The sequence below is a fragment of the Rhineura floridana genome, chromosome 3, assembly GCF_030035675.1.
Source record: "Rhineura floridana isolate rRhiFlo1 chromosome 3, rRhiFlo1.hap2, whole genome shotgun sequence".
NCBI classification, from domain to species: Eukaryota; Metazoa; Chordata; class Lepidosauria; order Squamata; family Rhineuridae; genus Rhineura; species Rhineura floridana.
Genome location: NC_084482.1, coordinates 88,937,108 through 88,964,601, shown reverse-complemented (window position 1 = coordinate 88,964,601; position 27,494 = coordinate 88,937,108). Strand labels below are relative to the sequence as shown.

General features: G+C 44.2%; 2 protein-coding genes across 2 annotated transcripts; both read left to right on the top strand.

The window, feature by feature from the left end:
- The first annotated feature begins 1,126 nt into the window (after positions 1-1,126).
- Positions 1,127-12,995, top strand: GRPEL2 (GrpE like 2, mitochondrial). The gene is made up of 4 exons (XM_061616857.1): positions 1,127-1,349; positions 8,910-9,066; positions 10,310-10,391; positions 10,834-12,995. The coding sequence occupies exons 1-4, from the start codon at positions 1,282-1,284 to the stop codon at positions 11,184-11,186; spliced, it is 660 nt and encodes a 219-aa protein (XP_061472841.1). The 5' UTR covers positions 1,127-1,281; the 3' UTR covers positions 11,187-12,995.
- A 3,059-nt stretch (positions 12,996-16,054) lies between these two features.
- On the top strand, positions 16,055-26,976 carry PCYOX1L (prenylcysteine oxidase 1 like). The gene is made up of 6 exons (XM_061616855.1): positions 16,055-16,541; positions 19,336-19,542; positions 21,917-22,091; positions 22,262-22,473; positions 22,658-22,798; positions 25,382-26,976. Exons 1-6 carry the CDS (start codon positions 16,412-16,414, stop codon positions 26,038-26,040), a joined length of 1,524 nt encoding a protein of 507 aa, XP_061472839.1. The 5' UTR covers positions 16,055-16,411; the 3' UTR covers positions 26,041-26,976.
- The last annotated feature ends 518 nt before the right edge of the window (positions 26,977-27,494 follow it).

Sequence of the window (27,494 nt, the reverse complement as noted above, 5' to 3'; positions counted from 1 at the left end):
TATGTTAAATTGTGTTATATAAAAAATTATTTCTTTTTGTTATAGTTGCAAACGAAAAAAAAAATTTTTAAATCAAAAGAAAAAACTACCTGCCTGAAGAACAAGAAGTTGCTCAGCTAGATTTATTATTATTAGGGCATTTTTGTGATAGTACCCACCAACAGGTCAGAGGAGACATGATAGAAGTGTATAAAATTATGCATGGCATGGAGAAAGTGGATAGAGAAAAGTTTTTCTCCCTCTCTCATAATACTAGAACTCGTGGACATTCAAAGCTGAATGTTGGAAGATTCAGGACAGACAAAAGGAAGTACTTCTTTACTCAGCGCATACTTAAACTATGGAATTTGCTCCCACAAGATGCAGTAATGGCCACCAGCTTGGACGGCTTTAAAAGAAGATTAGACAAATTCATGGAGGACAGGGCTATCAATGGCTACTAGCCATGATGGCTGTGCTCTGCCACCCTAGTCAGAGGCAGCATGCTTCTGAAAACCAGTTGCCAGAAGCCTCAGGAGGGGAGAGTGTTCTTGCACTCATGTCCTGCTTGTGGACTTCCCCCAGGCACCAGGTTGGCCACTGTGAGAACAGGATGCTGGACTAGATGGGCCACTGGCCTGATCCAGCAGGCTCTTCTTATGTTCTTATGTAACATGGAGTACTGGCTTTTTTTCCCCATTGCAATCATTGGGTGTTGGCACCCACAGTACTTTTACCAAGGTACGAGTACCAGAACCTCATTGTTTACCAAAAAAACACACTTTTTATGATTATTTATATTTATACCCCGCCTTTCCTCCCAAAGGGAGCCCTTATCTTTTGAGGAAAGATGACAAAAGAGGATAAGAGGTGGCTTTGGCTGACATTGAAAAAGGGAATGGAGGTGGACTTGCTTCTCTGTTTCTGGCAGATCACTGAATAAATAGGCACAAAAACAAACAGACGCGTCTTTTCCCTTCTTATTACATCTCCAAGCGGAAAGATGCCACACCGACTGAACTTTTGCCTGTTACGACTGCGAAGGCGCCTTGTCTGGCAGTCGGTAGAGCGGCCACGTGCACGCCCTATTACAACGCTCAGGCTTTAAGAGCCTCTACTAGCTCTGAAAGGCGAAGCCTTCTTGTAGCGGGAGAGCTGACTGGCGGGAGCTGGAGGCCGTATCCCCCATCACGAGCGCGATGGCTGACGGGAGGTGTAGTGCTATGTAGTCGTCATTGTCTCCTCCCATCCGTGAGCGCCTGGCGGTCCACTGTCCGCCACGCTTAGTCCGGCGGCGGGGCTATGGCAGCAGGCGGGTCTGTGTGGTCGGCGCGGCAGTGCTTCAACTCCTTGCAGTTTCGCTACAACAGGTACGGGAGCGGGCGGATGGAAGAAGTCGCCTCCGTCTTCCCCACAGCCATTTCCTTAGATTTATCTTTCCGCTGGTACAGCTGTCGCCCTCTTGCCCCTTTGGGGGAGGAATGGCTAGCCCCTTCCGCGGTCGGCTCCGCTGAGAGCTCGCTCGCTTCCTCCTCCTCTCCTTTTTCTCCGTCTCTTCTCCTTGCATCGCCCTCGCCTTGTAGGGGGATATCCCCAGAGGGTCTACCGGGGGGGGGATGTCTGTGCTTGGCTCCCTTTTTGCACGTCCTCCAGCGCGGTCGTCCCCGGGCAGCGCTCTTTTGGGGGAGGGCGGCGACGGTGGTGGTGTTTTGTCTTAAATCGTCTCCTTTTTGGCCGCCCCCTTCATCCAGCTCTCGGGAAATCACGCGGTAAAGCCGCGGCCTCCTAGGTTCCCCCAGATTCTTTCGCTCGCGGTGGTGTCTCCCCTTCTGTGCCCAGGAATGACTCCCTGCCGGGAGGTGTATTAACGGTTAGACGGGCCACAATACCTAAAGGCTGGAGATTGTTTCTGTGTGCCTTTTCTAGAGAGCAGCAGGTCGCTTGAGAATTGCCCACCATTTGTGGCTTCTTTCTCACGCCTTTACAGCGTTGCTGTGAACGGAGAATTAAGGTAGCTGGTGGAATGCCCTCTAGATGCTGAGACACTCTCCGTTTCTGAGATGATAAAGAGAACCTGTTGGATCAGATCAAATGCCCATCTAGTCCAGCATCCTGTTTCTCACAGTAGCAGGGCAGATATTTTTAGGAAGCCTACAAAAAAAGGCAGCAGCCTCCTTTTCCTCCCTCCCAATTGACTGGTATATTTGTCCTGTAGTCCTCTTTTAAAGGAACCAGAGTTGAACCATCTGGTGATCATATTAGCACAGTGGTATCAAGATTTGAAAGGATTTTATGCATTTTGATTTTTATTGTTTAATACTGTATTGATGTTTGGTGGTTGTTGTTTTTTGATTGATTGATTACTTTATTACGGTCAAAGACCAGCAGATATCGATGTTTGGAATGTCTGTATACACTGTTCTGGGATCAATGTTTGGATGAAGGTGTGAGTTAGACTTTTTCAAAATATACCATAGGTTGAATTGGGGGTAAAGGGTGGTGTGGTGGATGAAGCCGAAGTACACTTATTCAAGACTAAAAAGCAAGCCAGTAAGTAGGCTATTTCCTATTGGTAGTTGCTGCTTGGTTTGTTGGCTGTCGATGCTTATAGGCCCAGCTCAGAACATTTAACACTACCCCCCAATCTAACCCAGGGAGCATAGCTTCTTTATGACTAGCTAGCTAAGTAAATGATATGTGCTTTCTTCCAGTGAGATACATAAACAGTTCAAAATACAACAGGATATCTGGAAAACCAGCCTATCAGTAGATCTTGCATCTGTTGGCTTCACCCTCTGTATGGTGTGGCCCGCCCACTGGTTGCTGTCTATTCAAAGTCAAACTTGACTGGGTAGGATAAATGTTTAAAAAATGGCCATGGATTTCAGACTTCACCTTTAAAGTAGCCTGACCTAAATTTCAGCCACACGGGATGTTCATACATCCCAGTGATTTCATTTGGTGCTGTGGTATCCATGTTGTCTTGTCAGGCCTCCAAAATGGGGTAACTCTCTTTTTTGCTTATTTGACTATTTAAGGCTAAATGGCAATAAAAATTACCAAGCAATGAATACTGTCAAATTATTTATTGATGTGTGGCGAGTACCTTTTTATTATTATCATCATCTGTTGCTCGATAAGAACTTATTGATACTGTTTTGGGGGGTGTTATTTAACATTTGAAGATGAGCATTTTAATAATACTAAAAATGTATTTTAGATTTTCTTGATAGTTCTGAAGACCAGTGGATTGCAAGAGTCACTGTAGCCCTCTTAAAGCTGTGATTGAGGCCTGCTTTTCATGTTCCTCTTGGGGGTAATGTCCATCTCTAATGATTTGTGAAGATGAAATGTCTCAACATTAACACATCTTATTATACAGGCAAAGTACTTGTGAAGGAAATGGTACTGGAAGCCTTAGGTTTTCTCTCTAAAAAATATTTGGAACCAAGATTCGTGTTATTTTATATTCAAGGTTTTAAAGGATCTTTGGATCACTGTGAGACTCTTCTGAGGATATGCAAATTACTTTTTTATGATGCCCTGGACGATCTGATAGCCCGGTCCTGTTAAACTTTCTCATCATATCAGGATGGCAGATTCAAGATTACCTGTTTTAAGATCTTGGGTGGCCCTGGTTGAGGGATTGCAGCAAATGTTTAAGTTTGGCAGTTACATGAATTGAGCTATACATTCATTATAAAGATAGACCTTTTTGGTTGCGGCCTTGTTGCTATGAACTAAAGTCCTTATAGCTGGATTTGATGGTTTGGGAATAATTAATGAGCTATCTCATCTGGATTCCTGGCTTTGCATTGTTTTCTATCTACATATGTGCTTCCGATCACTGGATTTGACTTAAATTTGGAGCTGGATAGGCAATTGTAGAGTGAACCACAGAATGTGTTTCATAAAATCCTGCGGAACATTCATGCCATGGAAGGATTCACCTCACTGTATGTTAAGTTTTCAAATTAATCAGACATAGTAAAAAAAAGCAAACGATCTGTAAGCAAATTAGAGAAATACAGTTTAGTTAGGCATTTGAGGAAGTGATCTCATAGTAAATTCCATAGCTAAACTTTGTCCTTCCTCCTGAACTTTACAGAGCAGTATCTTCAGTGATAAATAACCAGCATATGATAGATTTGTGTCCTGTTGAAATACTATCATATGTTACGACGTCACTGGATGTGATTTTACTAGTAATGTTGTTTTCAGCATAATTTTACATAGTCTTGTGCTCGCTTTTTTCTATCCCACCTTTCTTTCTATAGGAATATTCAGTGAGGCAGCTTCTGACAGGAAAATTGATAAAACAACACTGCAATACAAATAAAAAAATATTAAAATTATAACTACAACTTAAAACCAATAATACACTAATTTGCTGTTCTAGTCTTTTTGAAACATTAGCAGCAGCAACTAATACTAATTAATAACACGACATTGAGAAAGTGCTGGAATGAAACTGTAATCTTCATTGTCTGCCAAATAGCAGGCAGATGTTCTTCTCTTGCGAAGCCATTCTTTACATTGTTGATGTGATTGAACAGGCCTGGGTAGCCATCTGCTGTACATCTAATAGTGGGGGACTCAAAGAAAGGCCTCTAAAGGAGAATAAGAAGGCTTTTTATAGGTGGGAGCAGGAATGGCTGGCATGGTGTGTCAGGGCTGTGGAAATGCTCTCCCAACAGTGGTGTCACTGACACAGGGTGAGGCGAGGTGACTGCACCAATGGTGCCATTCTGGTGCACTTGCTGGAAAACACATACGATCCCTGAGCTTGCAGCCACCCTACCCCATGCCATCCCTATCCCCATCCAGGTAAGTAATACTCCTGTCGGGAGTGTGGCTCAGCTGCCTCATGATTCCAGCCCTCTTGTGGAGGGGGTAGGAGGCAACTTTTGAGAGATGCTAGCTCCAAGCCATTTAAGGCATTAAAGATCAAAGCCATCACCTTGAATTGAGTTCAGAAGTATATTTGCTGTTGGAGCTGGTAAAAATCAGTGTAATGTCATCTGATTGAGCACAATTGTAGGATATACACAGACACACATACATCTCTCCTCCCCTCTCTTTGCCCAAGGGCATCTGTACTTTTCTGTCAGACCACACAAAGAAGACCACATATACACACTATACGTACGTGCCTCTTTCATCTCTCTGTTATACATGCAGACACACATATCTCTCCCTTTTTTCTGCCCAAGTGCATCTCTCTCAATCCCATGCACACACACAGAGCACCCAAACACATTTAGAAAAGCCCCTCCACATATGATTGAAGTATCTGCCATTAAAAAATAAAAATAAATACATGAGGGCTACCAACCTGGTGCTCATCGGTAGGTTTGTGATCCCTGTGATAAATCAGCTAAAGTTTTAATTGCACATTAAAATTTGCCTTCATCCCTATATCAGTTAATATAATCAGTGGGGCTGACAACAAGCAAGATTCTGGATTCCTGTTGCACAGACAAGTCTGTCTCCCTGTCCAACCCAGCACATCAACAGGAAGTGAAATTTCCTTCTCTCCTGTCCAAATCCAGTTCCATGAATCATTTCAGCATAGCTCGTATTACCTTTGGTGTGAAGCACATCATCCAGGCAAAAGGGCAGGAAGATCTGTGCACCATTAGGTGTCTAGCTTTCAGGGATGCTAATAACATTTCCTCCCTACCTATGTTGTTGGATCTCCTCGAAACAAAACGTCATTAATAGTCCTCTTTCCTCAAACACTTCAACTGGTAGAGTCTAGAGGTGGGGCAATTTTTCAGGAATCAATTTCTTCTGATGCTGTTTTCTTACTAAATAGAGTGTGTGGAGTGCTTCAGGGTAGAATGAACAAATATTGATGTGGAAGTGTTAATTGCTATGTAAATCAGTCATTTAAAAGGGACCATAAAATGTCTTGGATTGAGAGTTTAGCAGGCGCGTTTTAAAACTGTAGAAATGTGTTGTTTGGCAAATGCCATTTTTAATAGAAGGACTGGAATAGGGTTTCTACTTTGAAGGCTTGTTGAAAGAGGAAGGTCTTCAGCAGGTGCCAAAAAGACAACAGAGGTGGTGCCTGTTTAATATTTAAGGGGAAGGAATTCCAAAGAGTAAGTACTACTTCAACACTAAAGGCCCGATTCCTGTGTTGTTTGGAACAGACCTCCTGTTGAGATGGTATCTGCAGAAGGCCCTTACCTGCAGAGTGCAGTGATTGACTGGATATATAAGGGTATTTAGTTAACGAAGTTATATGATTTGGCATGAATTCTCACATGCGCTGAGCTGCAACAGTTATCTTACCAATTTATAGTGCAATCCTGTTATGCATATTTACTCTGAAATAAGTCTCCCTGTGTCTACTGGGATTGTTGTTCGTTAATTACATAGAGACTTTATTTGTGCCCTTCAGCTCTCAACAAGAATAATAGAGATGTAATTGCAATTCTGGCCAAGCTCACTCTACATCTCCGGTTCCTCCAAGGCAAAGCGAAACTAGAAGCTTTCATGGCAGTGTGGTGGTCATTTACAGACTATACCTCCCAACACAATTTATATTATCATCTTCCAAATACAGCCAGAACCATTTGGTTGTCAAAATTTCCCAGAACATTTATTTATACATACTTATCTGGTCCTTTATTTGATTCCTATTTTTCATTGTTACTTTTGCAATTGTATGATCTCAGTGTGAACCCATTTTCTTATTAGTAGAAAGTCCATGGCTCCGGGGTAGGGGTGTTGGGAGGGGTTTGTTTGTTAGTTGATCTTATATTTCTCATTCTCTGTAAAATTAAGCAATAAAAATTAATATAAAAAACCAGAGAAGTGTCAGAAGCTCTAAGTGTGTAATGTACATTACTGACCTCAGTAATCCTTGCCACAAGCAAGTAATTCTGGCCTGTATTATCCTATACTAGTAACAAAGTCATTCTCAGGATGTGGATTTTTATTTAGCCAAAACGACACCATCCAGGAACAAGAGGATGGGTATCTGCAGGCTCAGGAGACCCCCAAGGTTTGCAGAAGTACAAAAGAAGTTTTTCAAAATAGAGGGGGAGGGAAAGCGAAAAAAGTCCAATGAGGACTGAGCACACTCAGTGGGCACAGAATAAGGAGAAAATTGGTGTGTATTATTATTTATATAGAGGGCCCACTCTTCACCAGTAGGTCCCAGGGCGGGTTATAAAAACTAAAATACAATATTAAAAAGAATTAAAACACATTTCAATCGCAAGAATAGGGTGGATTCTGAAAACATACAGTTCAGGAGCCAAAGGCCAGGGTAAAGAGGTGTGTCTTTAGCATTTGACAAAAATCGTATAGCAAAGATGCCAGACGCACCTCTAGAGAGGGAATTCCACAACTTAGGGCTGCCACAAAGACAGCTTTCTCCTGGGCCACCATCCCCCAACGTTCTGAGGGTGGCAGAAATACCAAGAAGGCCCCCTCTGCTGATCTTAACACCCGAGAGGTGCCGTAGGGAAGGAGACGGTCTCTGAGATATTTGGGGCTAAGCTGTTTAAGGCTTTCAACACTAACGTGAGCACCTTAAAATGGGCCTGGAAACAAACTGGCAACCAAAGCAACTCTTTTAGAATAGGGGTTACATGAGTTCTAAAAAGAAGACCAGCCAGTAATCTGGCTGCTGCATTTTGGACCAGTTGAAGTTCCTGCGTCGTCTTCAAGGGCAGTCCCACATACAGCACATTGCAATAGTCCGGTCTGGAAGTTTGGGAATTCCAACTTGTGTTAGCAACTCTTGTAAATTAAACCACTTTGCCTATGGCAATCCACTGTGTATTTCAGTTGACACCTTGTTGGTGCAAATTAGTTGTGGTCTTGGATTTTTACAGATGCCTCCTTCTTATGTATGTAACAGAGAGCCGTCCAGCAAGCTTGTGGCTTAATTGATGCTTGAACAGGGGATGTACTATACTCTCTGCTAGGAACTGGGGAGCAAGATTCCTTCAGAACTTGCAACATATGAAAATGTTGGCAAAGCTGAGCCCTGTTCACCCAAAGATGAAACTAGCATTTTGTTTACAAAGGGTGGGGGTGGGAAGAGACTTGGGCCCTCCAGATATTGTTGTTCTCCAACTCCCATCACCCCTGACAATTGACTGTTCTGGCCAGGGGTGATAGGAACCCAGCACAGTCTCTTTTTTATGGTTTTATAGTACCCGGGTTTCCATATTGGCAAAAGCACAATTTGAATTTTCCCTTCTGGACAAAAACAGTTGCATGACTGCAAAATTGCCCTGAATATTTTTTAGGTGAGTGAATTCAAATAAGCCAAACAATAGAACGTACAATCTGCTATGATATGTGGTATGTTGCCAACTCCCTGAATGAGTTGATTTCAATGAGTCTTTGTCCTGAAGAACACTCTTACATTCTTGCTGTAACTAGTGTTGATATGAAAAGCCTGACCTGGGTTTCCATGCTGTTGAGCATACACTGTAGCAAATAGCTGGTTCACCAAGCTTACTATGTAATTATAAAGGCTACAGTATGCTGTAAATGCTAAAGGGATGTGCACAATATAAGTTATCTTCTTACGTGCTAGCCAGCATTTAATGTTGCAGATGAGCTGCTTAAAAAGGGAGGGGGAGGGAAAGATCTGTCTCTAAATCAGTGAGACTCAGATCAGGTTTTCCAGGCTTTTTACAAAACCTATCATTTTTCTGCCTTCCTGTCTCAGAGAATTGATCTTCCTCTGCTGGAAGAATGTGTGAATAAAAATTCTCATCCAATTGCACAAGGCTGAGGCTGAGATCTGGATGAGTGCTGCCACCACCCAGTCCTGTGGGTGGGAAAACACTAGACTGGGACTAGCTGCATCTTCGCTTTTAAAACAGACAAGTGGCTTGTTCTCACCCTTGAAATAGTTCTTGCACCTCTCGTCATCATTGGTCATTGTATCGTTTCAGAGGATTGCTGTTTGCCTTCAGCACTGCTGCACAGCAGAGGAGCACAGGGGATGACTGTGGTCCAGAAGAGCCTCCTGATGAACCCAGACATCTGCTGAATGAGAACAGTTTAGAGCACAAAGCCATCAAATTGGAAGAACAAGTCCGTGTCTTAACAGTAAGTACCTTCCTTAACTTGGCTGTTTGCACTAATGGATACCACATTTTTAAGGTTTTGCCATGTGCGTGTCGTAAGTACCCAGACTCACAGTTTACAGCAGTAGTAATCATTACAATTAAATAACATCCCCTACTGCCACTCTTCCCCCTGCCTACCTCAACCCCCTGTGGCGGGACCCCTGCCACTGATGACAGCCTCTGCTTCTGGATAGGCTAGCTGGATTACCTGGTGGCAAAAGCCAATCAGAACAAGTATCTGTTTGGGGAAGTGTCTATTTCCAACTGATGGGGAAGAGGGAGAATGGCAGTGGAGGCCCAGTAGGCAAGATGCCAGTCCCGGTGGGCCCTACTAAAGTCTGAGGGTCTCAGCAGTTGCCTGACAGTGCTGGTGCTGGGCCCAGTTTATAGGGCTGCAGGCTTAATTGTAACTTTCAGTGAATTTAACTTCTAAGCATTCTGTACCCAGACTACATATTGTGTGCACGTGACTTTTTCAAATATAGAACAGCCCTCACAGGTCAATAGTCAAAATATTGCAGAATGGCAGATACCCAGCCATTAACATATCTAGTAACTATCCCTCCTGTCTGACTGGGCTCTTTAAAGGTGGCCTGGGCAGAATTCTGAGCTGTTGTTTCCACACAGGGAAGGCATTGTGCTATGTGGCAGTGTCTGCTGCTGTCCTCCACTAAATGCTGACTGTGATGGGATGCGCATGTGCACTCACTGTCCATCAGTATTCAGTGAGCAAGGTGGTGGTCTACATGGTAAATACATACCGCTATGACAGCTTGAGCCATAGCGTCTAGAGACCCTCGCTGCACTCTATCTAATGGTCATCATAAGGTTGGGTAACGGCAGCAGACTATAAGAACTGTCTGTGTAAGAGATGCTGCTTTCACACTTTTCCATTATATTTCTCCTACATAAATATGTATGCAGTTACATCTGCCTCAGGTATTATTTGCCATTCCTCCTTTGTTAGTAGAAGAAAGTAGAGAAGAGGGGTGTTCTCCCATAGTTGAGGGGTCTTACCTCAAAGCAGCAGCTTATTTTCAACCCTCTTTATAATAATAATAATAATAAACTTTATTTCTACCCCGCCCTTTTTCCAATAGGATTCAGAGCGGCTTACAACTAAAAACAACACCAACTCTTTGTCAGTTATTACAGAATGCTCATTACTTTGTTGCTTTGGGTAATGGTCTTGTGTCTGACCCTGCTTCTTGCTGTGTGTGCAGGAACGATACCAGAGAGCCCTGACAGATTCTGAAAATGTTAGGCGGAGGACGCAAAAGTTTGTAGAGGATGCTAAGATTTTTGGTAAGTAGAAAAGGTGCCAGTATCATGCAGAAGCAGAGCTTGCTACACCACTTCCTACCTGCCTACATAGTATGTTTTGTTTATTTATGCAGGGTATTTATATGCTGCCCTTCAAAATATTTATCTCAGGGTGGTTTATGTTGCAAATAAAATCCATGAACAAATAACACATAACAGTAATTAAAATGGCAGTATAGCTATTAAGGTAAAAAAAAGTTTGAATGAAGCCTAAGCAATAAAAGAAATATTATTCACTACCTTTTCAGCATGTTGAAACTGTTCTATAAAAAATGCATTGCAATATTTATTGCTGCCCCTAAAGCCCAGTGGCAGTATTCGCTGAATTTTTTTAGAGTCTGTTATAAGGACTGTGACTGTAACGTAGTGGTGTCTGCTCCTTGAACAATCATTGTCCTAACCTTTCTTATTTGTATATCTGCAGGCATCCAAAGTTTCTGTAGAGATCTGGTAGAGGTGGCAGATATCTTGGAGAAGACCACTGAGAATGCTGTAGAAGGAGAACACAATGACCCAACTCTGACTCTGAAGAAGATCTGTGAAGGCTTATCCTTCATAGAGTCCAAACTGCAAAGCATATTTGCAAAGCATGGCTTACAAAAAATGAACCCCATTGGTGGCAAATATGACCCCTATGATCATGAAATAGTGTGTCATGTGCCAGCAGAGGAAATGCAGCCAGGCACTGTGGCATTAGTGACTCTGGACGGCTATAAACTCCATGGCCGCACTATTAGACATGCACATGTAGGTGTGGCAGTAGAATCACACGAATGAGGTGAACTGATTTCTCTGTCCACATGACTGTTGCTGCTACAGCATGCCTTTTTATTTATTAAGCAAAGTTTGTTACCTGCTTGCCTCTCAGGATGGGTGCAATAGCCTGATCTTCACTTCCAAGGTGTACAGTTATTTAACAATACTTCTTCTCTGTTATAAATGTTTTTTCCAACTGTTACTCAGACAGAAGTAGCTCTCAGACTTTTTCTGTTGTCATTTTCAGTCTCCATTAAATTGTACACTGGGTTGGAGGGAAAGAAGAAATCCTAATAATTCTAAGGAGGGAAGGGGAATGCTCTGATTCCAAGAAGGGAAGGGCCATAGCTTAGTGATAGACCACATGTGCAGCATACAGAATGTACCATTTTGAGTCCCTGGCGTCTCCAGGCAGGACTCAGGTGTCTCAGACCAGTTGGTGTAGATGAGGAATAGCTAACATGGTGCCCTCCAGGTATGGACTACTACAGCTCCTATCAGCCCCAGCCAGCATAAAGAATGATCGGGGATGATAGGAGCAGTAGTCCAAAACACCTGGAGGGCACTTCGTTGGCTACCCATGGAGTAGACAGCACTGAGCTAGAGAGACTAACCATCTGACTTGGTATACACAGCTTTCTAAGAAGTGATGCAAATTAGAACTTCTTGTGTTGTTACAAATGCTCTTTGCTTTTCTTGAATTTTTGGATAAGCTGCTTTAATCTCTATTTTTCAACATATAAAGTCGGAATGTGATTCTTGTCTACCTCCCAGGAATGATACAATCACTTAACAGCTATAAAGCACTTTGAAGATGAATGCTGAGTGGTACGATGGGTTTTGGTACCCAGCAGAACTCTGTCTGAAGCTGTTAATTTGTAAATTGCTTTTGTAATTGGAGGTCTTCCTCATGCCACCTGGCTATTCCACACCTGTGAACTTTCCACCTTGGTATATGGATGAGTTCTGTGGAAAAGTCCATTGCCTGCATAGCAGAGCACATACTTTGTATGCAAAAGGTTCAGTTCCTGGCATCTCCACATGAAGAATCTCTCTGGTAACAGAGCTACGAAAGACCTCAGCTAGAAACCTTGTTGCTGACATTTAGAGTAGGCTGTACTGGACTAGATGGGCCAGTTGCCTAAAAGTATAAGAAAGCTTCCTAGACTATTTATGAAGATTTAGGTTTGTTGGCCAAAACTTGTCCCTCAAATTATATACCACAGTTTTCAACCACAATTTGCTATGTTGTCAGTGCTGGAAGAGACTGAATAGTCTTGTAATCCAAAAGTTAACCGTAGTCCTTTCAGTTTGAACCCTCAAGTAATTGCTATGTAAATGGCACTGTGAAAAATGTTGATTCGGAATCTACTAGATTAGACACCAAATCTATGCTTTGTTTTTTATTTAGTGATTTTTAAAAAAGAGATAAAGTATCAAAATAAATATCTGAAGTGTCCTTCAGCTAATTTTAGTAAAAAGAAAAGGGAAATAATCAGATAATGGGGGTCAGCAGAAGCCAAGAGGCCACTTCATGGATCCTCCTAACTTGAGAGTACACTGGTATCATTCAGCAGACAAGTGGATGCTTGGTTCTGATAAGTTTTTGTGTAACAGGTACACTAAAGGTGGGTGTGTAAAAAATCATAACTATTTGAGAGATGATGGAGGTGACCCAACCTGTTGACTTTCTTACAAATCCTAGGTGAAAATACAAAGAAGTGAATTATCAGTCAATCGAATTTTATTGAATAAGTCTTCATACAGTATCAAATACAATAAACAAACTTTTTTGTTACTCAGCTGTTACTCTGCAAGCTAGTTTTGGAATGTTCTTTAACTTAACGCTGCAGCCCTATCCAGTGTGCGTATCTTATGCAAACCAGAGGCATTGTGATAAAACTAGTTTGTGTGGAAGGTAACAGTTATCAATGTCACTATTGCCATTGTCTTGTTTTTGGCTTAAATGCCAAGAAGTAGAGGAACAGACATACCATAGTGGCTATGAGTGTGATGTGATATGCTCAAAATCCTAGAAACATAAAGATTAGGTCAAAGTCTCATGTTCTATGCTGGGTGGTATCCATGTTTAACTTGGAGTAGACCCACTGACATTAACGGACACGACTAAATTGGGTCCATTAATTTCAGTGGTTCTTATTAGAAGCTAGTCAGATACGAGCAGTTGTGTTTTCCACAGTAGCTAACAGATGCCTTTATGAAGGACCACAAGCAGGGCCTGAAGACAATCCTCACTGTTGCCTCTGCCCCCCCCACCACCACCACACAGCACCTAGTATTCAAACTGCCTCTAATCATGATGGCCAAATGATCAATGCCTGTTGATAGACTTATTCTCCACAAATTTGTTTAACTCCATTTTCAAGCCAGTGGCTGTGACTTCCGTATTGTGGCAGTGAATTTCATAAAATATGCAGTGTCTGAAGAAGTATTGTGCCCTAAATCCACTGTCCATCAACTTTAGGAGGTGACTCGGAGTTCTAGTGGAAAACTCACCATATATAACTTTATAAACCATCATTTCATCCTTAGTTGCCTCTTCCTCACATCCTTCAACTAAAAAACCCCAACCCAAATACTTTAGCTTTTCAATTTAAGGAAGATGTGACAACCAAAACTGCACAGTAAAATGCGTCTGCATCATTTATATAAAAGCATTGTGCTAGTTTTTTCAGTCCCTTTCCTAATGATCCTTGCTATAAAATTTGTCTCTGCTACACACAGTAAATTGAGCTATCCACCAAGAGCTCTTTTCTGGATCAAACTCCATCAAGATATATTTGAATATCAATTTGGCTTTAATTGTTTTTGCTCCGATGTGTATCACTTTACATTCATTGAACCTCATTTGCCCTTGTGGAAAGATTCCTTTGGAGCTCTTTTCAGTCCACTTGGGTTTTCACCATCTTGAATAATTTGATGTCATTTGCACTACCAATTCAAAAGCTCCCCATTCAAATATTAAAGCCACAAACCTAGGCAGGCAGCTGCTCAGTCAGAACCCCCTCCACTTGTAATGGTGTTTTACTGGCCATCCTTTCAGTGCTGTTGTAAAGATGCTAAGTGCTGTGAGCCTTTAATATTCTTCCTGTGTTTGCTAAGTATTGGTAGTCATAGGTTTCAAAAGATAGAGATAGAAGACTTATGAAGAAAACTTGGGCATTTTAACCTTCTAATTCCACAAATAGTCCAAACAATATATAAGACATTCCCCTTATCCTATACTTAATATGTTTTCCTACAGCAAGAGAATGGTTCAGTGTGTTCTCTCTCTCATTTCCATATCTATATTGACTATCTCTCCCTATCCACTATCCTTCAAGCTGGGCACTGGGTTGCTAATAGTCAGCACATGTTCAGTTAATACACCAGAGCCCCTGCTATTGAAACAGCTTAAGTTACATTGCTGACCTGTGATTTGAAGAATACCTGATCGGTGGGCGAAACTAGGGGTAAATGAGTGGAAGGAGGCAGAGTAGAATGTTAGTGGTCAGGGACTAGAGTCGACTGAGATGCTGGTGGAATAGATACCTGGTGGGTTTTGGTTCATCTGGGATTGGGATCAGTAGGTGGGGGAATTAAACTTCACATCTCATGATTTACTATTCAACTAAACACCAGGTACTAAATGACGGCAAACTATCAAATGAAAAGGTGAGATACCTGCTGTTTAGCAACCTGCAGAGGGGTGTGTGAAAAGCCCCACTTGCTCTTTGCGTGGACTGAACCATCTGTGGCATCCAGCCTAGTCAAATTATTTTTTGAACCTATGGGCAGTAGCGTCAAATTCAGAAGTGCAAGTCCCCTTCATGTTAGTCATAGCCATGCCCCCTTTATGCTGCAGGGTTGCGAATGAGATCCTTGTTAATGCCTTCTCTTACAATAGACATCCGTAGGAGCCAATAAGCATGAAAGGGGACAGTGTTAGCTACTGAGAAGACTCGTCAGTGGTTGACTCACCTTTCACTCTGAATGTATCCAATCAGCACGAAGATCAAGAAAGCATGTTAGAAGATTTTTGTCAGTGGCTAATACTCTTCCGTTTCATGCGCACAGGATGCTGGGAGATGCTGCTCCCAAAAAAGTATAAGGTCCACCTTATACAAAAATGTATAAGGTCCAGGGTCGGACCACCCGACCCTGGACGACTACACCCCTGTCTATAGGGCAGTCGTAGTCTTTCATCCGCTAGTGCAGTCTGTCGTGCTCTCAGTTAAGGTTGTGTGACTGCCAGTAACACGCGCAGTACTCGGCACGGATGTGTTTTGTTTGCACTTGCAGTCGAACGCTGAAATTTCATTCTTGTCGTGTTCAGTATGAGTTATTGTGATGCTTCCTGTTATGTGTGTGAAAAAGCCACCCAGCTAGCTTTGGGCGTTTTGACGAAACGATGAAGAGAAAATGGGCAGCACGATGTCCTGCAGCTCTAATATTGCAGGAGAAATTGAAGCTGGAGACAGCAAAATGGAACCCTTGCAACCTGATCTCAAAAGAATCAGTTGGTTGCCAGGAAAGGCGCTGCGCTGCGGTCAACCACAAAAGAACCGAAGGGTGGGTGTAGGGTTATCGTTGTTCAGTGCTCAGTAGTTGTACGTTTCGAAAACCATGAATAGTTAATACTTGTTAAGTATTAGGGAGTTTGCACAGCGAATAAAGGCCACAATATAAGAGCAAAATTCCGGGCTGAAATGGCTGTTGAGATTAGAGCGCTTCGCGAAAGCAGCGCTAACACAGTAGCAATCGAGATTGTTTACAGCAGGGAAGGGGAACCTGTAGCCGTCAAGATGTTGTTGGCCTCCAATTCCCATCAGCCTCTCAATATCATGGCCGATGGCTAGGGATGATGGGAGTTGTAGTCCAAAAGGCTTGGAGGGCCGCAGGCTCCCCGTCCCTGGTTTACAGCCTCCGCTCCAAAGGGGCTGCTTCTCGTCTGCGTTATCTACTAACTGCACACCCCGCGGAAGACAAAGGCGGTGCTGCAGGTAGCGCATCCAATGAACAAGCTGCCTCGTGTTCCCTCCTCGTTATCTCGTGAATCGCTGCGTCTGAGTGGCGGAGAGATACAAGAGGGTTCCCCGGTCGCGCAAACCGAAGCGGGCGGGTAGACAGGCAGGGGAGTCCTCCAGCTTTGATTGCACTGGTGTAACTGCACCCACTGCATTTGGCATTTTCGCTTTGGCTGGGCGCAGCCGCGTCACCTTACACCTCCCCTCGCCACCGCCACCATGACGGCGGAGGTGCATCAGCTGCCTTATGCATCCCGGCTCCTTTTGTTTCTAACCGTAGTAGCTGTAGGGGTGAAGTGGACGGAACCCTCTGTCGCTGCAGCAGGGGATGCTCCACCCGGCAAAATAGGTAGGCGGTCCTTTTTAATCACGGGAGCGTGGTTCGTGGTGCCTGGATTTTACTAGTGTAAGCAAGGCCTCCCGGAAGGGGCAGAGGAATATTAGCGCGTATGCAGTTTGTCCAGCATGGCTGGAAAAGAACAACAACATGCTAGCAGTGATGGGGCTGCTTTGGCCTGTCGGAGGATGCGATAGACTAAGACCTAATCGTTGGCATTAACGATGCTTCGGTAGACATAGAAAGCTGCCTTATATTGAATCGGACTATTCGTTCATTTAGCTCAGTATTGCACACACCAACTGGCAGTGTCTCTCCAGGGTTTCAGGAAGGGGAGTAGCCCTACCTGGAGATACCCGAGGATTGAATCTGGGACATTCTGAATGCAAAGCAGATGCTCTACCTCTGAGCTACAGCCCCTCACCATTAAGCATAGCTACTGCCTGCCTGCTAGGCACACATCATCCAGTATAAAATTTGCTCCACCATGCCTTATGATAGTTGTTAACAAACAACAAAACAACCCTAACAGATTCATACAAGGCAGCTCTCTAGAATAAGACTAGAGCTGGTATAGCACAGTGGGGAGGAGAGCCTGGCTAGGAGTCCAGAGTCTGTGCGTTCAAATCCCCGCTCGTGTCTCCTGGGTGTCAAGGGCCAGCTAAAGATCACCCCCAGTAAGTGGCTCGGGTTACGTGCCCTGCCACCTGTGCAACCGTGGGTAAGCTGCATAGTCCCAAAGAGCCCAGTTGCCCCCCAGCTGGCAGTTGCGGACAAGGAAGGGCCTGGCTTGTGCAGCTGTGGCAAGCTGAGTAGGCCCTAGCCAGCTGGGGAGGACTAGCCTCAGAGGGAGGCAATGGTAAACGTCCTCTGAATACCACTTACCATGAAAACCCTATTCATAGGGTTGGCATAAGTCGGGATCGACTTGAAGGCAGTCCATTTCCATTTTCAGAATAAGACTAGGTATGTCTCAGGCTCTGAGAGCTGGTGTGGTAAAATTGTCAGTCTGGGACCTAGGAGACAAGGGTTCAAATTCCAAGGCAGGCATGACATTCACAGGGTGACCTTGGGACAGTCACTGTCTCTCAGCGTAATCTAACTCACAGGGTTGATATGAGGATAAAATTGGGAGGTGGGAACCGTGGTTTGTATGCCACCTTGAGCTCAAGGTGGAGGCAAGGTGGGATATAAATGTAATAAAAATAAATAAATAAAATGCTGACCTGTTTTATTGTGGGAGCTTTGCTCTTAGGCTGGTAAAGGCACCTGGTGACACCCTTGCTTTCCTCATCGTACATAGTGGCTGTTGGCAATGGACATTCCATAGATTTTTTTTGCAGCCCCAACTTCGCAGCAAGTTGTGGGTACAAAGGAAGTGCCAGGGCTGGAAAGGTGCAGTCTTCCTCTGCAGCCTCAGCTTGAACTTTCAATGACCTGATATCATATATGAGACAAGTGGGTGGCTCTGCCTACCTGTGAAAGTGCCCCACAGAGGGTTGGCCACTACTGGATCTGGCCATCCGCTGGATCCAATTTCCCACCCCGGTGTCAATAATACACATCTAAAGATTACAGTTACTTTCTGCAGTAAGCTAGCCATCCCCAGGATTTGTTGATATCATGTTTATTTATGAGTCGTAACTCAGCAGCTTAATGCTGGACAACAGTTCCTTGGAATGACTAGTTCACTACAGAGAGTTATTGATTCTCTCTCTTTAGGTATTTGTTTATTTATACCATTGTTGGGGAACTGGTAGCCCTCCAGTTGTTGGGCTCCAGCTCACATCAGCTCTAGTCAGCATGGTCAGGGATGTTGGAAATTGGAGCCCAACAACATCTGGAGGGCCACAGGTTACCCGTCCTTCATTTACACTACAGTTCTTTCTGTGGCCATTCATCACCACTGACTTCTGAACTTGTGTGGGTTTAAACGACAGGAAAAGGGATTTCAGCTAAACATTAAGAAGGACCTCCAGATGCTAGGAACTGTTCACCATTGGAATGGAACAGAACAGACTGCCTTGGAAGGTGGTGAACTCTTCTGCATTAGAGGCTTTCAAGCAAAGGCTGGTTGGCTGCCTATGAGATATGCTGTTGTAGCAGATATCCTGCATGGGCCAGGGGTTAGACTAGATGACCTCTGATGCAATTTCCAACTCTGTGATTATATTATTATTATCTGTTCACAAGAAATGTATGCCCACCCATTTTAGTAGCACCTGATGATATGAGCACAGGCCCATGAAAGCTTTTGTTACGTTTTTAAGGTACCATAGGACTTTGCTGATTTTGCAAGATATTTCTGTGGTTACCATTTTGGAACCAAGCAAAATCTTAAAATCATTCATGATGGACACTTTCTTGTTCTGAATTTAGCTGGTTTAAAAAAAAAAAAACCGCTACACCTTTGTGGGCATATGAAGATTTTCCCGCAACAGCAGCAAATCTGGCATAGAGCTACAGCTTGAGAAACACAGGTCTCTCTCTCTCACACACACACAAGCAAATTCAATCATGTTGAGAGATTAAGGTCAAACCTTTCTGCGTCCTTTAGCAGAACTTCCTTTTGGTTCATAGCAAACATTTTCCTTTTGCAAATAACTTGGGAGAAATATCAGGGCAGATGACTGGGCTGGAAAATCTTTCTATTCATTGTGTGGCATTCTTCCTGTTGGACAAAGAATTGTTGTAAGAATCCATATGTGAGATTAGCAATCCTCTTGTCTTTATGGGAGTGGGACAGGCAGTCAGAGGTGAATGTACCTGTGGTCATATTCTTGCTCCTCTCATTTTGCCTTGGCAGCTATTGTGGGAGCCGGGATTGGAGGCTCATCAGTGGCACACTTCCTGCAGCAGCATTTCGGGCCACAGGTACAGCTGGACGTGTACGAAAAGGACACAGTGGGAGGTCGCCTAGCCACAGTCACTGTCAACAAACAGCAGTATGAAAGCGGCGGGGCCTCCATTCATTCACTGAACTTGCACATGCAGGACTTCGTTAAGCTCCTGGGTGAGTGCAGGCACAACTGACATATAGGAAAAAATGTTTTGTATACTTTCCCCATCTCCTATGTGTTTGTGCCCTCTTGCTCTGTTCGTCAGGCAGGCAGTATACATGTAATCAAGAATCATAATTGTTCTATTGCAACTGGGACCTGCAACAAAATGTTGTGGCATGGAGTGCTCCTGTTCAGGGTTCCAGACAACCAGTCATGCCCTTTTCTGAGATACTCCATTCACTTCTCCTTTCCTTGGTTGCCAGGATTTCCCTCAACAGTCAGTGACCATTCTGTGCCTACTGAGCATGCTCAGTATGCATTGGTTGCTTTTGGTCCCCTACCCCCTTTGAGTTTCTTGCCCTTACTTTTTTTGTACTTTTGCAACGTTCCTCCAAGCCTCTGATGCCTCCATATGGAGCCATTTTGGATACATAAGAACAGGCACTTGGGGAATGAGTTCACTGGTAACATATATATGGTGATATGATACAGGCAAATATGCTAAGGGTGTTTGGGTATAAAATATTCTGTCTTGGTGCATAAAGTGGAATTTCAAACCCCTTCCAACCTTATAGTAGTAATACATATCTGTATGTGATTGGCGGGTTGGATTGCTAAAGTACCTGAACAACAAACTAGTTAATGCTACACACAGTCTCACCAAACGTAACCAGAAGCAATCTTTCTCATTGCCCCCTTTTTAAAGAGAACCTGGGAATGACAAGCTCCTGTCTTCCTGTGCCCGCATTGCCCCATTGAATTCTGAGTGTTCCAACAACCCTCTGTTATCAAAGGGCAGTGTGGGGACCAGGGCTGGAACTGACCCTGGAGATAGGATCAGAACCACTGTAAAACAGTGCCTCTGATACCCATCTCACATTCGGCTCAGAAGGATACCATGGTCAATGGTATCAAAAGTCACTGAGAAATCAAGTAAGAATAATGGGGTCACACTCCCTCTCTCCTTCTCCTGATAAAGGTCATCTATCAGGGCGACCAAGGCCAATTCAGTCCCATAACCAGGCCTGAAAAAGCATCCAAGAGTTTCCAAATTTCTGTGACATCTGGTTTTCCCAGACTCAATGTGAAGTCAAAGCAAGAGGTAGGTCTCTCACGCTCAGTGTTTAGTATCACTTATGTCAGTGGCAGCTGGTTATGCTTCGGCACCTTGGACAGCTCCTTGAAAAGATGGATTAAAACCCAGAGCAGATTCTACTGCCCCACTGACATGGAGCTGCCACCGACGTTTTTGAGAACGAAGAGGAGGAGCTTGCTTCAAAGTAGTAAACTCAGGACTCTGAAATCTTGGGACTACATTTCCCTACAGCCCCTGCTGTGATCTAGTCTCTCTGGCCTAAAGAGGAGAAGAGTTGGCTTCCCAAGTGCAAGGAATACAGCTTTGGAACAGGCCTGTGAAGGCTAGTGTGAAGCACCAGTGGGGACTCAGAGGTGATGTAGAACACGGGTAGCCAAACGACAGATGTTGTTGCACTACAACTCTCATAATCCCTTATCATTGGCCATGCTGGATAGGGCTGAAGGAACTTGCAGCCCAACGTGCTGGCTACCCCCTGGCGTAGAAGACTCTAGTTAGTACTCTGGAAGCCAAACAGCTCAGGAATTGTTGCCACACAAACTGACACTGTGGGAAGAGCTTTGGAAAAGGAAGATCTAAAATTTGTCCATGAAGCTTTGCAGATCTGCTTTTGAACTGGCAAAACACACAAGCCTGAGTGATCCGAAGGTATAGTCTGATGAAGACATAGGAAGCCACCACCTTGCTAAACCTAAACAGGTCTGGGTGTGGTCAGTGTGTGGATGGGAGACCATCTGGGAACCACTGGTGTTCCTTCCTGAGTTCCATGATGGAAGAAAGATAGGATATAAATGTAAAGAAATAAAATTTTGAATCCAACTCATTTGTGTCATTATGACTGCAAGCTTTCCCATTTACCTACCCTTTAAGCCACTTGTTGCTGTGAGTTTCATGAATCTATGGTTGCTGGACCCTACCCAGGTTTACACAGAGGCTGCTAACACTGAAATGCCTCCAGCACTTGCTTCCATTCCTAGTTAACACAGGCACACTAATGATTTGTGTAACTGTTAAGAGTCATATGAAAAGAGCTGGCGAGGAGGATTTGCCCTCCTTTGGATCTAAATCATTGTCTTTTGATTAAGGAAATTCCAACCTATCCAGCTGTCTGAGCCCCAAGGCATTTGAGGTTGTCTGGACTGAGATTTTGATGGACTTCCTTATAGCTCAAACAAAGTCTGTAAAAATTGTACTTGAAAAGGGGAAGGCTCAGTTGCCTGTGCTCCCTGGCCCATGAAGGAGGACAGGAAGCAGCTTTTCTTCTGTACCTCATTGTCCCCTTACTACAGGACTGAAGCACCGCCGAGAATTGGCAGGGAAGAGTGCTATCTTTAATGGTGAGCAGTTGGTCCTGGAGGAGACGGACTGGTATCTGCTGAACCTCTTCCGGCTCTGGTGGCACTATGGCATGAGCTTTCTGCGCCTGCAAATGTGGGTGGAAGAAGTAATGGAGAAGTTCATGAGGTATGTAACAGGGATGGTATCTCTGGAGGAATGAGAGGGGGAAAGGCTGGTCTTCTCCTTTAAACCTTTGACCTAGAAGGCATCCAGCCTTGGATCCATTAGATTTACTTTAGATCTCCTGGCAGAGGTGTCTCCCTGCTCCATATGTTTCTCCTCTTTGTGTCCTGTAGGATTTACAAATACCAGGCCCACGGCTATGCATTCTCTCGCCTCGAGGAACTCTTGCATTCACTGGGTGGTGACACCTTTGTCAACATGACACAGCGCTCTGTGGCAGAGTCCCTGTTGGAGGTGGGCATCACACAGCGCTTCATTGATGATGTCATTGTGGCCATTCTCCGCGCCAGCTATGGACAATCAGTACTGATACCTGCATTTGCAGGTGAGTGCCATCCTTTGCTGTCTCACTTCAGACAAGACAAGCAAGGCCTAAGGTGGCCCTTTCCAGGAGGCCACCAATTGATCTTGATAGACTTAAGGCATGTGGCTGGAAGGAGTGGTGTCCTTATGATTTTGGCCAGCTTATTCTTTTGCCACCTAACCCCTCTGTATGATTCTGTCTTCAGGGGCCATGTCACTAGCAGGGGCACAGGGCAACATGTGGGCTGTAGAAGGTGGCAACAAGCTGGTATGCTCAGGTTTGCTGAAGCTCACGAAAGCCAACATAATTGAGGCTGCTGTGTCTGCCATCTCCCTGCACAGTTCAGGTAAGCTATCCAAAGCTCACTCATCCCTTTCTGGGACTGGAAACAGGACTACAGGATCTCTGGTAGCAGAGCTGGGAACTATCTTTGCTTGACAGCAGCTGCTGGTCATGGTACACAGTACTGGGCTAGATCAGAGGTACCCAGCATGGTAGCTCTCCAGATGTTACTGGAGCATAACTTCCATGATCCCTGACCATTGGCCATGCTAGTTGGGGCTGATTGGAGTTATAGTCCAGCAACATCTGGAGAGTATCATGTTGGTCATTAGATGAACTAGGGGGCTGGTTTTGTATATAAAGCAGTTTCATACATTCAGATGGGTAGTCCTGGGTGTATTCCAAGCCCACGCAACAGTTTTCTAAAATAATTTTAGGAGGAAGTGGGTGCCTAGCAGCCAGACTAAACGTGACAGTGCATTGCATGAATGCAGTTGACATGACATGCTTTTGTTATGTAAATAGCAGCTATGGGGAAGTCCATGCCACCTTCGGACCACAGGTTGTGGCGGAAGGAGGGCATTTAACCTACCTGCCATGGTTCCAACAAAATTTATTTACTTATTTTAAAATTCAAAACTGCCCTTTATCTTAATTTGATTCTAGGGCGGTGTACGATAATTGCCTCTCCAAAGTTGCTGTTTACATTTGATGGGGAACTCTTGTTGGCACCATTGGAGGCTTCCCTTGAAATGCAAAGAGCAGCTTCATGGCGGGCTTTTTTGACAGGACTGCGGCAGGGAGCGAGAAAAGTTAGAACTCCCCCACCCCGCTGTCCCAAGGCAACTCAGGCTTCCTCCCAGCTATGACTTACATAAAGACAAGTGTGCACATTAATTACATTCATGCACAGGGCATGCTGCTGCTTCTCTGGAGGAATTTCATGTGATACATTAAATGAGCATTGATTGGATACTGTTCCAGGTTGATATGTGTCGGAGGTCATGAGGCAGCGAGCAAGAATAAGGTCTGGAAACAGTGATGGGAAAGAGACCAGACCAGGGCAGGACTTAGGAGCTCACATCTCCTAAGGAACTAAAATGGAAAAAACGTTCTGATTCAGTTGCATTTCTCTGAGTCCTTGTTGTGGACAGTGGCTGGTACCATCACTGGCCTTGTGTGGCAGGGTCTGAGCTGAAGAACCACTTTAACATTACATTTCCCTGCTTGAAAATGCATTCAAAGAAGCATCCAGAACGTGCCTGCAGACAAGGATCTGCATAATATGGCTCTTGGGACCTTCTCAGCTGTTTGCTTGTTTCAGTGCCTTTCCAAATGATGAGCTGGTTTCACAAGAAATGAGAAGTAAATGCATATTTGTTGTACAAAGTTGCACTTTTCCACTCTAGGTTACTCTTCTATTGCAGGGACCTCACATTTTCTGAGAACTCAAAAAGTACAATATATTATATCTGGGAAAAGCCAGTATTTTCTCTAGGTTTTGTGTTTATTGCTGATGTGATTGCTTTATGGAAATGTGGCTGTGCAAGTGTGGCAGACTGAATTCGTTTGTGATGCAGTTGGTGAGAACCAACATATCTTTATGTACCTGGATAATTTAGTTTAATTTTTTTTAAAAAACAAAACCCTGAAGCAGTTATGTGTTTTTTCATGTTAGGAGTCTTTTTCAACAGATATTTCTCTTTAAGTGCTAGATAGTATGAAGCAAACTGCCACCTTTTCTTTCCTCTTTGCATCATTAATTTTGCTAATTTTATAGGCAGGGGTTTATATTCAACATCAGTCATGCGCAGAGCAGACCCACATACATCAATGGATTTAAATAACTTAAATACATTTATGTCAGTGAATATACTCTGAGTAAGATTTAGGGCAGATCCACACCATATATTTAAAGTACATGACTTCCCCCAAAGAATTCTGGGAATTGTGGTTTTCCTTTCACAGAGCTACAGATTCCCAGCAATGTATTTATTTTCTTGGAACACATCATTGCTATGCATTCATGTACTCTCATTTCAAGCTTTTGTGAACCTTGCATTTTTATGCTTGCTATCTCCCAAGCTATGACTACAACTCCCATAAACCGTGACTGTTGGCCATGCTGGCTGATGGGAGTTGGAGTCCAACAGCATCCAGAGGGCACGGCATTGGTATCCCAGTCCTACAGTTAGTGTAGCCCACAGTTCTCCTTTTGATGATGTACCCAAGGTTGCAACATCAGCAACTGTACACATCCTCCCTTCCACATGAGAATTCTGCTCAAATATTTTGGCCTTGCCTAGTATCACTTCCATCTGTGCACATGGAAGGTAAGATTTCCCATCTGCTTACTTGTGAACGCTCAGGAAAACTTTCTGTTTTAATACATGATACCGGCTTAATGTGGCTAGTCTATCAACTGAGCAGGCTTGAAAGTTAACTCCCCCCATTGAGTTAGCGACAGAAAGGGTGGGGTTAACTTAGTAACCTGGAGGTCCATAGGGTCTTGACAGAATTATTTCTTGGGGAAGCTCTCCCACTTCTAGGTCTTACCCATTCTGTTCCTCAAAGCCTTGAGCAGGATGTAATGGTGATTGTTGTCTGAGTTGCTGTTTTGAGCTCTCTTTCTGCTGTCTCTTTCCAGAAGGAAAAACCTTCTACCAGGTGCACTATGAGGATGAGGAAGGCCAGGGCTCTAGCTTCTATGACATAGTGATCATTGCCACTCAACTGCACGATAGCAAGAGCAGCATAACCTTTCAGAACTTTGACCCTCCCATCGCTGAGTTCCCAGGAATTTTTCACACCACTGTCTCTTCCATCATTCATGGCTACCTCAACTCCTCTTATTTTGGCTTCCCGGATCCAAAGCTCTTCCCTTTTGCCAGTATCCTCACTGCAGATGCTCCCACCATCTTCTTCAATTCCATGGATAACATTTGCCCTGTCAATATATCCGGTACCTTCAGGCGAAAGCAGCCCCAGGAGGCAGCCATATGGCGAGTTCACTCTCGGCATCCCTTGGAGAAGCAAGAGCTGAAGACTCTGTTCCGTTCCTACTACTCTGTCCAGGTGACAGAGTGGCAGGCATGTCCTGACTATGGATCTGTCAAGACCCTCCCGCCCATTGTTCTCCACGATAACCTCTACTACCTCAACAGTATGGAGTGGGCAGCCAGCTCAATGGAAATGGCTGCTGTGGCAGCCAAAAACGTGGCCCTCTTAGCCTACAACTTCTGGTATCATGACCTAGGGAAAATAGACCAGAAGGACCTGATGCACAAAGTGAAAACTGAGCTGTGAATTTATAGCTGGTAGAGAAAACTTTCCCAGAAACTCCCCTTTACTGCATGCAAGATGAGGGGGATGGCATTGAAAGATTACACTGGAGTTTTAATAGGGTGGTACGTGGAAGACTTGTTATCATATACATCCCTGTGCATCTGTGGTCTACAGTAAGTGCATCCCACTCCCCGCTATGTTTTGGAGCGTCTGTGAGCTAACATCTATATGTACCTGGCTATTGAGGCTTTCCCTGGCACAACTTTGGAACGGGTCTGAGCTGGTTGACAATGAGCTTCACCTACAGGGATTCCAGCCTCAAAGAGCTGGCTTTCTGCTTCAGGCTCAGTGCTCCTTACCTGCTGAACCATATCCATGCATCACCACTACCTGTGACTTGGCAAGCTATTCCTGTGTTCAGAACAAATCAGTGCCCTGGAATAGATCTCCACTTGCCTCCGTAGCAGCTGCAGAACTGATTCCCTGTTACTGTGTGCTAGACTTCCTTTTTGTGCTTAGGCTCTGTGCTAAAGGGAATACAGTGGGCAGGGACACGCCTCTGATGTGAGACCCCTGTGGCCCGTGTGTGTGTGTGCGCGTGTGTGTGCGTGTTGCCATCTGAAGCAATGTCATTCCTTTGGTTTGTTGCCAAGCTTCATGAACTTGCCTCTAATTGTGATCAACCAGAAGCCCCCTGAATTAGGTCTTCCGATATTGGCTAAAGCTCAGGTTTAACATCCTTTTGACTCTGCCTGCCTGTCCATATGTGAAACTGTATAACCATTGTCCTGATCACCTCAAATCCTTGCAGCTTATGACAGATCGAATGTTGCCATGCCATGTGTGTGATAGGAATGGACTGAGCATACTTCCCGCCAAAAAAAGGCAAAAAAGAAAAAGTTGATATCCATTATTTCTAAACTATGAGGAACTGCTGTATATACATCTGGAAACTTTCCTGACTTGCTACTGTATGCTTTTTCCTCAAGCTGACTCTGTAAGTCCTGAAATGAGGACTAATATGTTCCTTTTCATGCTGCTGACCGAGAGCCATGCTCACCCCAAACTGCTTTTTACGGTAAAGGGATAGCTTGCTCAGTTCCAAATGCAATTAAATGGTGAGGCGAGGCTCCCCATTAGATTGCTGGAGCAAAGGCTAGTCACGGGCCATTGTCTAAGGTAGTGCATGTACACCAATAGAGAGAGGGTATTTAAGAAACAAAATTAAACATGGGCTTTGGTTGAAAGAATGAAGCATCTGCAAAACAGAGCGAGGGGCCCGCTTTATTGTCAAACGGCAAAGCTGCCTCTTGGGCACAATTATCTGTGAGGGAATGCCTCCATTTTCCAGAAAGGGGAAGGATAGCAGGAGCTGGCCACCCTCTAAAAAAGTTCCGGAGCTCTGCACTGAGTGCCTCCATGTTGCTGTTCTGTGAAGTGCTAAGAAAAGGAAGCAATCCAAAAGTGCAGCTACC